Below are 14796 nucleotides of genomic sequence, written 5' to 3' on the forward strand. Positions count from 1 at the left end.
CGCATCTGCCTTCCATTCAGGTCATGATCCCAGGGTCCTGGGACTGAGCCCCTATGAGGGCTCCTTGCTCAGCGGGGAGCCTGCTTCTCCCTCTCCCTCTGCCTGCCGCTCCCCCTGCTTGTGCTCTGTCTTGCTCTCTCTGAAATAAATAAATAAATAAATAAATAAATAAATAAATAAATAAATAAATAAAACCTTTTAAAAAAAGCTTATAGCTGGTATCATACTGTATGGTTAAAGACGGAATGCTTTCCCCCTTTGAAATGGAGAACAGGTAAGGATGTCTCCTCGCACTTCTATTCAATATCCTGTTGGAAATCCTATTTAGTGCAACAGGACAAGAACAAGAAATAAAAGGCATAGGAATTGGAAAGGAAGAAGTCAAACTGTCCCTAGTTACAGGTGGCAGTCAGGCCTCACTCTGGAAGAGGTCTTCAAATTGGCGCGTGTGGGAGGAGGAGCCTCGGAGTTGGGCAAAGCCAGGCTTGCCTAGTGAATGGCTTGCTCAAGGCTGCCCTGGGGGCTCTTGAAGGGAGGGGGGTTGGGGGGGGACAGTAGACACATCCTGGAGCACAGGCAGCACACAGAATCCCCCAGAACGAGCCACCTCTATTTCAGGCCCCGCAGGTGGATGGAGCTGGTGACAATCACGCAGTGGGGACCCCGGGAGGGCTGTGTCTTATTGCCGAGAATGGGGACGTGGTAGCCCTCGGTGATGCTTCAGTTCTCGAGTTTAACAGACACGGCGCTGCGGGGAATTTTAACGGAAGACCTCAAAGGCACAGTTTGAGCTGTACAGGAGGGTGGGGATGGGGCAAAAGAATCACGAAGAGGGTGACTGCCGCTCTTTCCTGCTTATCTGTCTCTGACGTCTGCGGAGGGACTGGGGCCGGCGTCCGTAGGTGACCTGGGTGGCACACCGGACCCGGGGAGCCCCGTCGCCCACGGTCCTCACACTTGGTGAGCCGCCTGAGCTCGCTCAGTAGGGCGCTCAGTCCCTGCGGCAGTCCCGGCCTGCAGGGCCCTAGGGCAGCTGCTAGACGCCCGGGCCCAGGCCTGGGAGGCTGGCCGAGCATCCCAGTTATTTTAACACGTACACTTTTTCGGCCAAAGGCTGACCAGAGAGGGGTGGTGATGCAGTGGTAAAACGCAAGAATTTTAGTCAAGCTCTGGTGACTTTTTTTTTAAGATTTTATTTATTTATTTTTTTATTTATTCGACAGAGATAGAGGCAGCCAGCGAGAGAGGGAACACAAGTAGGGGGAGTGGGAGAGGAAGAAGCAGGCTCATAGCCGAGGAGCCTGATCTAGGGCTCGATCCCATAACGCTGGGATCACGCCCTGAGCCGAAGGCAGACGCTTAACCACTGTGCCACCCAGGCGTCCCTGGTGACTTCTAATCGGGACCACTCTACCGCTTCCCAGCGCCCCTTTCCTGTTCCTCTTCATAAAAGTGGTACCCCTTCTGATCACCTTCTCCTGTTCTCCAAATCTTTACAAGGGCTTCTCCAGTCTGCGGGGTCAAGTTCTGTCTCCCCACTCTCAAAACGCCCCGAATTCTGATCATTGGTACATTTTCTCCTGCAACTTTTCCTGCCTTTCTAGGCCAAGAGTTATCTTGCTAAATTCTACAGGCCTCTGCTACCCGCCAGCTCGCTGCCTTTGTTCTGCCTGGAATTGCCTCCTGCCAATCAACAGAGCACGCAGACCTCTCAGAGCGACGGAGCTTGGACAGAATGGCGAGGAGCGCTGGTCTCAGCGTAAACAAGTGACCTCTTGTTCTCCAAAGCTCTCGACAGACAAGGAGGAAAAATGATAAGCTCTGCTACTATCTTTGTTGTATGATACCTTACACTACTGTCTAGGTACAAATACAAGCACTTTGCATTATAGGACAGCACAAGGAGCAGAGGGTGACGGCGACAAGGATTCTTAGTTCGGAAAATAAGACCCCTGCCGCTAAGTGAAAGAAAACTTTCTTTCAAAGACTAAGAGCGACCCTTCCCTCTCCCTCCCTCTTTAGTCTTTTCCCTTTCCACCCTCCTTCCCCAGATCTGCGCTGTCCAATAGAAATAGAATGCCAGTGAACGTATAGACTTGTGGAATCACTATGTTGTACACCTGAAATTGATGTAACATTGTGTGTCAACCATACTTCAATGAACATATTTAGGATAAGTCCATCTGGCATTCTCTAGGATGTGATTTTTGTGGTTTTCTTTTGTGTGTGTGTGCGCGTGTGTGTGTGATTTTCTTTCTTAAGGTGATTAAGATTTCCCAGATTACCATTGAATCATAATATAATAAACATTCTGATTAAGTCATGAATGTAAAATAAAAATTGTGTCTGCCAGAACTTATTTCACATTGAGCGATACATGTAGCATCACAGACAACATAAAAATATACAATGGAATATTACTCAGCTATCAGAAAGAACGAATTCTCAACATTTGCTGCAACATGGACGGCACTGGAGGAGATAATGCTAAGTGAAATAAGTCAAGCAGAGAAAGACAATTATCATATGATTTCTCTCATCTATGGAACATAAGAACTAGGAGGATCGGTAGGGGAAGAAAGGGATAAAGAAAAGGGGGGTAATCAGAAGGGGGAATGAAACATGAGAGACTATGGACTGTGAGAGGCAAACTGAGGACTTCAGAGGGGAGGGGGTGGGGGAAGGGGATAGCCTGGTGATGGGTAGTAGGGAGGGCACGTATTGCATGGTGCACTGGGTGTTATACGCAACTAATGAAGCATCAAACTTTGCATCGGAATCTGGGGATGTACTGTATGGTGATTAACACAATATAATAAAATAAAATTAAAAAAAAATATCGAATAGCTGAACCAGTTAATTTTTATCGCTGCATGACTTTGTTTTGCTGTAATAGTTTTGCAGTTTATTTATATTAAAATTGCTTTAACGAATAAAAAAAGAAATATGATGCGAGCCACATGTCATTTTAAATGTTCTAGCAGCCACGCTTTATTTTTAGCTATTTATTTTAAGATAGGCTCCACGCCCAACATGGGGTTTGAACTCATGACCCTGAGATCAAGAAGCCTGTGCTCTACCTAATGAGCCAGCCAGGCGCGCCTAGCAGACACACTTTAAAAAGAAACAGGTGAAATTAATTTTAATGTTTTATTTAATGCAACTGACCCAAAGTGTTATCATTTCGACGTGCAAACTGTAAAAATGCAGAGGTTTGCATTTCTTTTTCCATGCAGTCTCTGATACTGGGTGTGCATTGGACACTTCCGGAACATCAATTTTGGACTGGCTGCATTTCAAGCGCCTGACACCCACCATACCGGACAGCCTGGCCCTGGTATTCCCCCTCTTCCCTTTCTTGTCCCACCACCCCGAAGGAAGAAGTGAAGATGGTGGGAGGCGGTAACACTGCTACTTTGGGACTGAGGCAAACTCGGGGAGGACACAACACCCTGTGAAGCTGTGATGTTGCGATGCTGAGACCTCTCAGCCGGCCTCCCCTGCCCCCTTCCCCCGCTCCGCGAGGCCCCTCCAACCGCAGGAAAGTGCCAGGCTGAGGGTGGGGGATGGGGGGAGTGGGGGAGGTAGAAACGGTTCTTATCCTCTCCGTCTCTCTCCACTGGTTCGATCTCGCCTATAGTGTGTTTCCCCCGAGAGCCCTAGGCGGCTCCTAAAATGGGTACTCATGGTTTCCGCGTGGGAACCAACCCTTGCCGCCTCAGGCTCGCCCTCCCTGGGCTGAGGTGGCTGCTGGCTCTGGGGCTGCTCCTGGGGCTTCAGGTCACCCGCAGCGCGGCCTTCTACCTCCCTGGGCTGGCTCCAGTTAACTTCTGCGAGGAGGCCCAAGAGACCGCAACCTGCAAGGTGAGGACCAGTGGGAAGCAGTGAGCTGTGAGGGGAAGGCTTCGGGTAGGGGTATGGGGCACACCGGGGAAGATCACGGTTGCTAGCTCTTTTGCGTCCGACCCAGAATGCCAAAGCCCTCTCTGTGGGTGTGTGTCTTAGCGTCTCTATCTCTGAGCCTCGCACTTGGAGGATCCGGACCTCTCTTTTTACCAGATTCTCTTTCCCTCCCTTTCAGCTCCTCCCCTTACTCTCCGTTCATTTATCTCCCGCTCAACTCTTCTTCCGCCCTCATAGCTCCTCCTTTTACCCCATTTCTCTTGGCTCCCTCCTTTTCATCTCAGCTTTTCCTCTTATCCTCTGTCTCCGCTCCGCCCCTCCCTTCCCCAGTTCCCTCGCTGCCCCGCCCCTCCCTCTCGGCCCCGCCCAGCGTCTTGGCCCCGCCCCTTCCGCCTCTCTCCCCTTAGCTCCGCCCCTTCATTACACGCTCCCCTCTAGGTCCCGCCCCTCCTGCCTGACTCCACCCCTCCCTCTTTCTCTTCCCTCTGGGCCCGCCCCCTTGCTTCCTCCTTTCTGGGCTGCTACTCCACCGCCATTCTTAGCTCCTTCTGTTCCTCCTTCCCTATTGGCTGCTCCTCCACCTTTCTTAGCTCCTCACCTTCTGTCATAACTCTTTTCCTTCCCCCTCCTTGGCTCTTTCCTCTCCTTCTTCTTCCCTTTCCTATTGTCCCACTTGTACTCTCTCCCTTTCAGCACTCACTCCCTGTGGTCTTTTTTTTTTTAAATTTAAATTCCAGTTAGTTCACATACAGTGTTATATTAGTTTCAGGTGTACAATTTAGTGATTCAACACTTCCATATAAAGACGGGGAACTCATCACAAGTGCGCTACTTAATCCCCATCAGCTCTTTCACCCCTCCCCCCACCCACCTCACTGTGGTCTTAGATACATCCCCACCATGTTTCGTTTGTGTCATTTCTTCACTCCTCTGATCTTTTTAGCTCCTTAATTCTTGTTAATGCACTTTTGTCTCCCCTGAGCCCTTTACCTGCAAACACCAAGATATTATTTACCTCTCAGACTTGTGAGAATAAGATGAGACAATGTATGAAAAGCACTGACAACTGTATCTGGCACTCAGCGTTCCATAAATGGTAATTATTATCATCATTCGTTTTCTTTAGGTAGAGATTTCTTTCTTTTCTTTAAAGTTTATTTATTTAAGTCATCTCTACACCCAACTGGGGCTCAAACCCAAGACCCCAAGATCAGGAGTCACGTGCTGCTCCCAATGAGGCAGCCAGGTGCCCCTGGACAGAGATTTCTGACCCAATTCCTCTTCTGTGTGTCCTTCAACACACTGTACTAAGTTATAAATTTATAATTGCACAGTTATAAATTGATGGGAGCAATAGACCCAGTTACCTTTCAGTTACTTCATTATGTATTTTGCAAGTGCTACCTTATTTTGTATTATTAATGAGTGTTTTCTTTCCTTTCTGTAGTCATCAGTAGCACTCTTTGTAAATAGATTGGACTCGGCAGAATCTGTCCTACCTTATGAATATAACACGTAAGTTATAAGTATTATAATTAAATCTGATATACTATAACTGCGGTTACATCATAATTATGATATTGTGTTTAAATGTGTTTTAAGTTTTTAAAGATAGTGAATGAAAGCCCTGGATATATTGAGAAATATGGTGGTAATTTTGTAATAAAGGTAACAGGAACAAAATGATTAAAATAGAGAGCTTTCAGTGTGAGGCAAATGCTTAAAAATTTAGGAAGTTGCCATACTTGGTTTTTCTAAGAAAAGCAAATTATAAATGTACTACATTTTGAACTTTAAAAAAATCATTGCAGAGTTGTAGTTTATTTTTAAAACACGGGATAGGGAGGTTTCTACTAAGGTTTTTAATGGACGCAAGTGCTTAGTTCACATAATCAAGATTAAGAGATAACAACAAATGATGTGCTTTTTAGAAAAATGATTGTAGCCCCCTTTGGTATTACTTTATTTCCACTAATTAAACAGAAGTAAAATCAGGTCTAATTTTCATTAAACCACTAGGTTTAAATGTAGGGTGTTAGCATGAGCATTTAAAATATTACACAAGCCTACCATTGATTTTATCTTCTACCATTTTATATTCAATTTCATATATTCACATTTACTTAAAGGTACTTGTAATTCTTTTCATGTAGTAACCATTTGATTCGTGAGGGAATCTGTGGGCGTGTATCTGAGGAGGGATTTTGTTGTTTAAGTTCCCCTTCGATCAGAACTGGTAACAGCAGTTTCTAAATGTCTCAGGTTAGAATCAGTACAGATTTTAAAGTCTTCTTTTCTTATTTTTATGTAATTTGAAGTTTCACCCTGAAAATACTGTTAGTTTTTTTTAAGACGGTGATTACCTACATTTCAAAAGTCAAGAGCAATACCATGAGCATCTTAAATAATGAATTCATAGTTGTAAGAGGTTAAACAGTTTAAAAAGGAATCTATAATGAGGTTTATAAATCATAATTAGACACCTTCTGGGTCATGTTTTTAGAAGTATCAACCATTAACAGTGGAGAGGCATGACAAATTATAAAGATGGATTTCTTTGCTGATTTTTTTTTTTTTACCTTACTTGAACTTCTCTAGCTTTGACTTCTGTCAAGACTGCGAAAAGAGAAACCCTTCTGAAAATCTCGGACAAGTACTATTTGGAGATCGAATAACATCATCTCCGTATAAGGTTATTCAGCGGATCTTATTTACTATTATTTTAAATGGAATCTTTTTGAAATTGGCTACTTATAGCAAAGAGTCTGTTTTAAAAGGTGGTTGAGCTAAAGGAAAGGAGATAGGATGTGGTGTTGCCAGAAGAATGCATGAGTATGTGCTTCTTGAGCTATCTGTAGTAGGTAGTAGTTTGAAACATAAAGTGTTTGCCTTTCAAATTTTATTTTTGCTTTGTAAAGAAAAAAAAGTTTACTTTATTGTCCCTGCATATTTCGGGTAGGGTGGTATAAGCAGATGTCATTCAACTGTCATTGTCTATTGATTTTGCCTTCAATATCTTGATAGGTAATGGGGATAAAGTAAGGATGTTTTCATAAGCAGTTATGATTATGAAGGCATTAACTTTTTTCCTTTTTTCCAAGTTCATTGAAGTCTGCTTGAAGTACAATGAACTGCACATCTTGAGAAGTGTATAGTTTGGGGGCTGCTGGCTGGCTCAGTCAGAAGAGCATGCAACTCTTGGTCTCAGGGTCGTGAGTTTGAGTCCCACATGGGGTGTAGAGATCACTTAAATAAAGCTTTTTAAAAAAGCATGTAGTTTGCTCAATTTTAATTTATGTATACACTTGTGAAAACATCGGGCATTAGCTTCTTTTAAAACTTTTTAAAAAAGATTTTTACTCATTTATTTGACAGAGAGAGAGAGAGAGAGCGAGCAGCAGAAGGAGAGGGAGAAGCAGACTTCCCCTGAGCAGGGAACCCGATGCGGGGTTCCATTCCACAACCTTGGGATCATGACCTGAGCCGAAGGCAGACACTTCACAGACTGAGCCACCCAGGCGCCCCTGTCTGCTCTTTTACCCATTTTCTATTTGGGTTGTTTATTCCTTTACTATTGAGTTTTCAGAATTCCTTATATATTCTAGGTGTGATTCCTTTGTTGCAACAGTAGTTTGCAAACAGTTTTTTTTTCCAGTCTGTAGCTTTTGTTTTCATCATCTTTTCTTTTTTTAAGATTTTATTTTTAAATAATCTCTATACCCAATGTGGGGCGCAAACTCATGACTCCGAGATCGAGAGTAGCGTGCTCTACCAACTGAGCAAGCGAGGAGCCCCCGTGTTTTCATCTTCTTAACAGAGTCTTTCACAGAGCAAATAGTTTTTAGGGGTCCAATAATCAAATTTCCTTTTTATGGATTGTGTTTTTGGTGTCAAGTCTAAGGAGACATGACATAGCCTTTAGGTCTTGAAGATTTTCTTTTAGGGTTTCTTCTAAAACTTATATAATTACTTTATATATTTAAGTCTGTGGTCGCTTTTGAGTTATTTTGTATAAGGTCTGAGGTTTGGATTGAAATTACAGGATTTTTTTGTTTTTGCTTTTCGGGTTTTTTTTTTTTTTTTTTTTGCCTGTGGATGTCCAGTTGCTTCAGCACAATCTGTTGAAAAGACTGTCCTTCCTCCACTGAGCTGCTTTTGCACCTTTGTCAAAAATCACATGGACATAGTTGTACAGATCTATTCTGGGTTTTCTGTTGATCTATTTCTCTGGTCTGTGTGTCAGGATTAGCTTTTCGATGATTAGAGTTGCACAAAATATCTCTGTGGAGTACCACTGTCCTAACAGAAAAGTGAACTTTTTCAAGAAATGCTGTCCCTTGGAATTGAAGAACATGACAGTATTAGAAAGAAAGAAAGAAAGAAAGAAAGAAAGAAAGAAAGAAAGAAAGAAAGAGGAAGAAAAGCAAGCCAACAGTGTTCTTCTCAGCTGCCAATAGGGAACTTTTTGGTTAATATTTGTATGATTTCAGGATATGAGGCGGTAACTAGAACTCTTTTTCATAGTTTATTTTTGCTCATTATTTCCTGGTTAGTAACACTGGTACTTTACCTGGATAATCCCTGATAGCTAGACTTTGTAAATAAGAGGTTTCATATTAAAAGTGTCAAATATTTTATTATCACTTTTTTGTTAACAGCTTTATTGAGGATATTCACATACCAAATAATTCACCCACTTAAAGTGTCCAATTTTTTTTTAAGTAAGCTCTACGTCCAAGGTGTGGCTTGAACTCACAGCCCGGAGATCAAGTTACATGCTGTATTGACTGAGCCAGCCAGGCGCCCCTTGAAGTATCCGATTTAATTTTTTTTTAATATTTTCGGAGCATTGTGTGACTACAGTCAATTTTGTTACCACTTTTAAGTGAAGGGTTCTATATCAGGATGGTTTTTAGGAAGCTACAGTGGACATTCTATCCCACCTTGTATGCTACTGAAGAAGGCAAATTCTTCTGCTTACTGGTGAAAGCATATTGTGTGTGATTGTGCGTCCGTGCATGCATGTGTGTTTGTGTGTGTGTAGTGTAATCATTTCAGGTATGAATTGAAACTCAAAGGAGATGGTGTTGAGGATAATGGAAGTCTCTGAGGAAATGTCTTATCTGTAAGGTAAAATGCTTAGTTTGTGACACTCGTTTTATAAAATTTAGTCAAATCTCTTACTATTTTAATTCTTTCTTAACAGTTTTCTTTCAACAAAACAGAAACATGTAAAAAAGTTTGTGTAAAATCCTACGATAGTGAAAACGATGACCACAAGAGAAAGCTGGCTTTTTTGAAGAAAGGAATACAACTAAATTATCAACATCACTGGTAGGTTTGACACAACACTGAGATAACATGACTCAATTTTTTAAGTCCTTTCAGAAGTAGTTTTTTAAAAAAGTAATTTTTACAGATACTTGACATTGTATACTATTTTTGTGACTTCGATTAAAAATTTGAACTTATATGCAAGATGATGTTGGTATTGCTTGGTGTGAAATGCTTGTATTTATTTTTATTTTTAAATCTTTTAATTTTTAAATATTTATAGGATTATTGATAATATGCCAGTAATATGGTGTCACATTATCGAGGATGGAAAGTACTGCACACCAGGATTTCCGATAGGATGCTTTATTACCAAAAACGACGAAGCAAAAGATGCTTGTGCTATCCACGTAAGTGTTGAGAACTTACTACAGAAATACAAGTTGCTTATAATTTGTTTTCTATTATAGTCACTTAGCAAACATTAATGGGACACCTACCATCTCCTAGGTTTTGGGCTTGGTGTTGGGAATACAAACTCAAGTAGATATGGTCTCTGTCCTCTGGAAGCTCACAGTCCCGAGTAAGGAGATAGCCCTATAGAGAAATCAATACACTAAAATGTCCTATGATACAAGATTAAGGGACAAGGAGGATATAATGGAGGGAATGAAAAAGTATTTGCAAAATAAATGGGTGGGTGAGCATTTCTAGTAGGGAGATCAGTGTGATCGAGAGCTTGGAAGTCTGAAACAGGATGCTATGATTGGGGGACTGTGAGGAGTCGAGCATGTCTGTGGGCATAATTTTTGGGGTTTGGGAGGTACAGCTAGAGATGAAGCAAAAATGGGGGTAGGCAGAAGCCAGGTCGTAGAGGGAGGTCCTGTGTGCAATTGTAAGAAAAATTGTATTGAATGACTCTTACGTGCCGGGAGCAATGGTATGTTACTTTATACAGTGATTAATTTCATCCTTAGACTAGCCCTGTTGCTAGGATCTCCTGCTGCCGTTTTACAGGTGATAAAAGTCAGTCTCCGAGAGGTTGTGACATGACTAGAGGCATGCAGCTAGTTAAGTGGTAGAAGTAGGACTCCAACTCAGATCTTTTGAGCTTGGTAGTCCCAATCACACCGTTCTGCCTTGTGGTTCTCAGTCAGTCTCCTACTGGGCCCTAGACTAACAGGAGTGTCTTAGGACTGCCATGGAGGATGACTTAGAGGCTGAATGGCCATGAAAGAGCTCAGCCAGGGCAGCGCTGCTTTCAATCTGTTTTCTGTATAGTGACTTGACGTGGGTCAGTGTTGGGGACAAAGGGGAAAGGAGAAGGAAGAGTGTAGGGTGACTGCCCAGTTTCTGGCTTGCTTGTCTAACTGATGGTATTCTTAACTGTTTCTTTCCAGAGAAAAGGCAGTGCTTCTTAAATTTCAGTCATTGATGCACCATCTTGGTGATTTTTGTCAAATCTGAGGCACCTATATTATTAAATTTTTTGAGTTTATTTAGTTTCAGTAATCTCTACACCTACCTTGGGGCTTGAACTCAGGACCCTGAGATCAAGAGTCACATGTGCTTCTGACTGAGCCAGCCAGGTGCCCCTAAATTTTTTTTTAAAGCTTTTTATTTTTAAGTAATCTCTACACCCAATGTGGGGCTCGAACTTACAACCCTGAGATCAAGAGTCATGCTCTACCAACTGAGGCAGCTAGGAGCCCCATTTTTTCCCCTTTTTTGTAAAGATTGTTTTTTAAAGTTTTTATTTATTTATTTGAGTCATCTCTACACCCAGTGTGGGGCTCAAACTCATGACTCTGAGATCAAGAGTCAGAGTCTCTTTCAACTGAGCCAGCCCCTGGAACATAATTTTTTATCCACTTCATCATAATTAGGTGTTTTAAATTTTCGTTATTTAATGATGCTGCAGTGAACATTTATTTTTTGTTTTTAATAGCTGTTTTCTTTTTTTAAGATTTTATTTATTTGAGAGAGAGCATGCAGGAAGGGGAAGGGGCAGAGGGAGAGGGAGAAGCAGACTCCTCGCTGAGCAGGGAGCCTGACATGGGGCTCCATCCCAGAACCCCGGGATTATGACCTGAGCTGAAGGCAGATGCTTCACCAACTATGCCACCCAGGCACCCCTGTTTTCTTTTTTTTAATTGAAGTATAGTTGATACTCAATATTACATTGGTTTTAACATTCTTTTATTTCTTTGAGTCTCATCTGTAAAATGGGAGTAAGAGTAGTATATACCACATAGGGTTGTTGAGAGGATAGATAGGATACTACTGATAAGGTGCTTAGAGGGGCACCTGGGTGGCTCAGTCGGTTAAGCATCTGACTTTGGCTCAGGTCATGATCCCAGGGGCCTGGGAATGAGCCCCAGTCACTCCCTGCTCAATGGGGAGTCTGCTTCTCCCTCTCCCTCTGCCCCTCCCTCCACTCCCTCTACTCCACTCCTCCACTCCTGCTCTCTCTCTCTCCATCTCTCAACTAAATAAAATCTTAAAAAGTGCTTGGAGCTGTGTCTAATACGTAGTAGGCACTCAACGAATGATAGTTATTATTGTACAAACATCTGTGTAGTCTTGTCTAATTATTACCTTAGGATAAATTCGTATAAGGGTAATTGCTGAGTCAAAGGATATGGACTTCAAAAAAAGCCTTTTTGTTGGGAAATACAGATATAGAAAACCACACAGAACAGATATAAAATTTAATGAATTATTATGAGGGGAACACCTTTGTAAACCTCAAGCGGGTCAGGAAATAGAATTTGGCCAGCCACCCAAAAGATATCCACTATCCCTACCCATTTATAACATCCTTCCTTTTCCTAAAGTTACCACTATCCTAACGTTTACCCTAATCACTCCCTCAAGTTTCTTTTGTAGTTTTAGATACTGTAGTTTAGACTTGAACATTTTATATATCTTTTTAGAAAAGATTTTATTCACTTATTAGAGAGAGAGAGAGCATGAGTGGGGGTCAGAGGGAGAGGGAGAAGCAGACCCCTGCCGATCAGGGAGCCCAGTGTGGGGCTCTATCTCAGGACCCTGAGATCGTGACCTGAGCTGAAGGCAGACGCTTCACCAACCGAGCCACACAGGCACCCCTATATATCTCTTTAAAAATCTTTTATTATGAGCAATTTCAAACCCATAGAAAAGCTTAATTCATTATATAGTGAACACTCATATACCCAGCACCTAGATTCTACCATGAGCATCTTAATTTTTTTAGAGTTTTATTTATTTAAGTAATCTGTACACCCAACATGGGGCTCAAATTCACGACCCCAAGATCAAGAGTTGCATACTCTGCCAACTGAGCCAGCCAGGTGCCCCCAATGAGCATTTTAAAATATTTGATTTATCACATGTCTATCCATTTGTCTGTCCCTGTATCATTCATCCAAACGGTGCTGCGTGTTCTCTTTTATTTCTTGCCAAACTGGCAGATGGATCCAGTGGCTTGATCAGATTCAGGTTTGATCTCTTTGGCAAGATAAGGTAGTGGTGTGTACTTTTATCAAGAGGCAAATGATGTCTCCTTTTTAACAAATGGATTTATCATTATTTTTGTTTTTAAGATTTTATGTATTTATTTGAGAAAGAGAGAAGAGGGGGCATGGGGGGGGGACAAGCTGACTCTGTGCTGAGTGTGGAGCATGACGCTGGGCTCAATCCTAAGACCATGACCTGAGCCGAAACCAAGAGTCGGACACTTAACCGACTGTGCCACCCAGGCTCCCCCAAAACAGATTTATTATTTAGATCAGTTTTAGGTTCAAAGAAAAGTTGAGAGGCAGGTACAGAGATTTCCCATGGACCCCTTGCGCCCACACGTGCATAGCGTCCCTCATGATCAACATCACTCACCAGAGTGTGGTACATTTCTTACAACCGATAAACCTACATTCATATGCCATTATCACCCCGAGAGCATAGTTTTTAGTAGGGTTCACTCTCGGTGTTGTACATTTTATGGGTTTGGACGAAGGTATAAGGACATGTATCTACAGCTATGGTATTATACTGAGCAGTCATACTGCCCTACAAATCTTCGTGTTCTGCCTTCTGCCTATTCATCCCTCTCTCCCTCCCCGACCCTGATGTCTTTTTGCCTCTCTTTTTGTTGTGACACATGGATCCGTTAATTCTTTGAAGGTTGTGTCCACTAGAGAAACAGGGGCGTGTGGAGTGAGCTCCCCTCAACCAGAAAAACAAAACTCTTCTCCCTGGTAATGTCTGTCTGGCACTCTCTACTGGCTACACTCCATTCAATGCCTTCTTGCAAAGGAAAACAATTTTTTAAAAAGATTTTATTTATTTATTTGAGAGAGAGAGAGTGCCCAAGCAGGGGGAGCAGCAGGCAGAGGGAGAGGGAGAAGCAGACTCCCCACTGATCAGGGAGCCTGATGCAGGACTCGATCCCAGGACCCTGAGATCATGACCTGAGCCAGCGGAGCCACCCAGGCACCCACAAAGGAAAAATTTTTAAAGGGCCTAGATAATTTTCATAGAGGCCAAAAGGAATGAATTCGGAGATGAGGGGCAAGAAGTCATGAGTGGCACACTTTGTGCGCATATACCGATGAGTACCGTGATGACAGAGCCTTCTGCATAGCTCCGGAAATCTGTGTGTGGCTCTCTTCTCTCTGGTATTCTGCCCCACACCATCTAGCCTCTGGCCATCCCTGGACTGTGAACTTGGTCTCCTCAATTCCGGAGACTGCAGGGCTCTGCTTGGGTACCCTTTCCTTGCACCACAGCCTGGAAATTCTCCCTGGGAAGTAAGCTTGCAACCATAGTAGGGCTCACCTTATTTGTTGCCTTTCTCCTGGTAATCAGTCTCTTTTTAAAAAAAAAAAAGATTTATTTATTCATTTGAGAGAGAGAGAGCAGAAAGAGAGAGAGGAGGAGCAGAGGGAGAGGGAGAGAGAATCCCAAGCAGACTCCCCACTGAGTATGGAGCCCAATTTGGGGCTCGGTCCCAGGACCCCGAGGTCATGACCTGAGCAGAAATCAAGAGTTACCCAGGTGCCCCAGTGATCAGTCTCTTAAAGTGCTTTGTTGTCTGAGGTCTAAAAAATGTTGTCTTCATATATTTTTCCCATTTTTTTTTTGGTTATTTAAAGTGAAAGGATAAATCTGGTCTTGCATTATTATCGCGTCAGGAGGAGGAAGTCCAACTCCCTTGCTTTTTTTTGCCTACATTCCTTTGGTGTAACTTTGCCTGTCCCTTCTTAACTTTTCAGAACCTCTTTGTTTTAGATGTATCTCTTGTATACAACATATTGTTGAATTTGTATACAACAAAATTGTTGAATTTGAATTTGTGCTATCTTCTGAAAGCCCTTTTCCTCTTAATAGGTGAGTTAAGCCCATTTACAATTACTGATATGACACTTGGTCTCACTTCTCTTATTTTATGCTTTGTTTATTATTTTTATATACCACATTTTATTGATTCTAAAACTCATATTTTCCCATGTTTTAATATTTATGAAATCAGGATGTGTCCCTTTCAGATGATGGCTTGTCAAAGTTTAATTGACAATGTTTTCTCTTAGCCGCACATAAAATCATGTTTTTTAAAAACATTATTTATTTGAGAGACAG

The 14796-nt window shown here is 42.4% G+C and overlaps 1 protein-coding gene across 3 annotated transcripts in view; it reads left to right on the forward strand.

Moving 5' to 3' along the window:
* The first annotated feature begins 3596 nt into the window (after positions 1-3596).
* LOC100469088 (transmembrane 9 superfamily member 2) overlaps positions 3597-14796 on the forward strand; it is a 69331-nt gene continuing 58131 nt past the window's right edge. For 2 of the 3 annotated variants that reach the window (XM_011225832.3, XM_034649390.1), the window contains exons 1-5: positions 3597-3864; positions 5351-5418; positions 6502-6595; positions 9110-9237; positions 9461-9587. In XM_011225832.3, the coding sequence (XP_011224134.1) occupies positions 3676-3864; positions 5351-5418; positions 6502-6595; positions 9110-9237; positions 9461-9587 (606 nt within the window). In that variant the 5' untranslated portion in view covers positions 3597-3675. Of the gene's footprint in view, positions 3865-4925; positions 5000-5350; positions 5419-6501; positions 6596-9109; positions 9238-9460; positions 9588-14796 lie in introns of all 3 variants that reach the window. The other variant, XM_034649391.1, reaches the window with a different exon arrangement.

Source organism: Ailuropoda melanoleuca, chromosome X, assembly GCF_002007445.2.
Source record: "Ailuropoda melanoleuca isolate Jingjing chromosome X, ASM200744v2, whole genome shotgun sequence".
In the NCBI taxonomy this organism is placed as follows: Eukaryota; Metazoa; Chordata; class Mammalia; order Carnivora; family Ursidae; genus Ailuropoda; species Ailuropoda melanoleuca.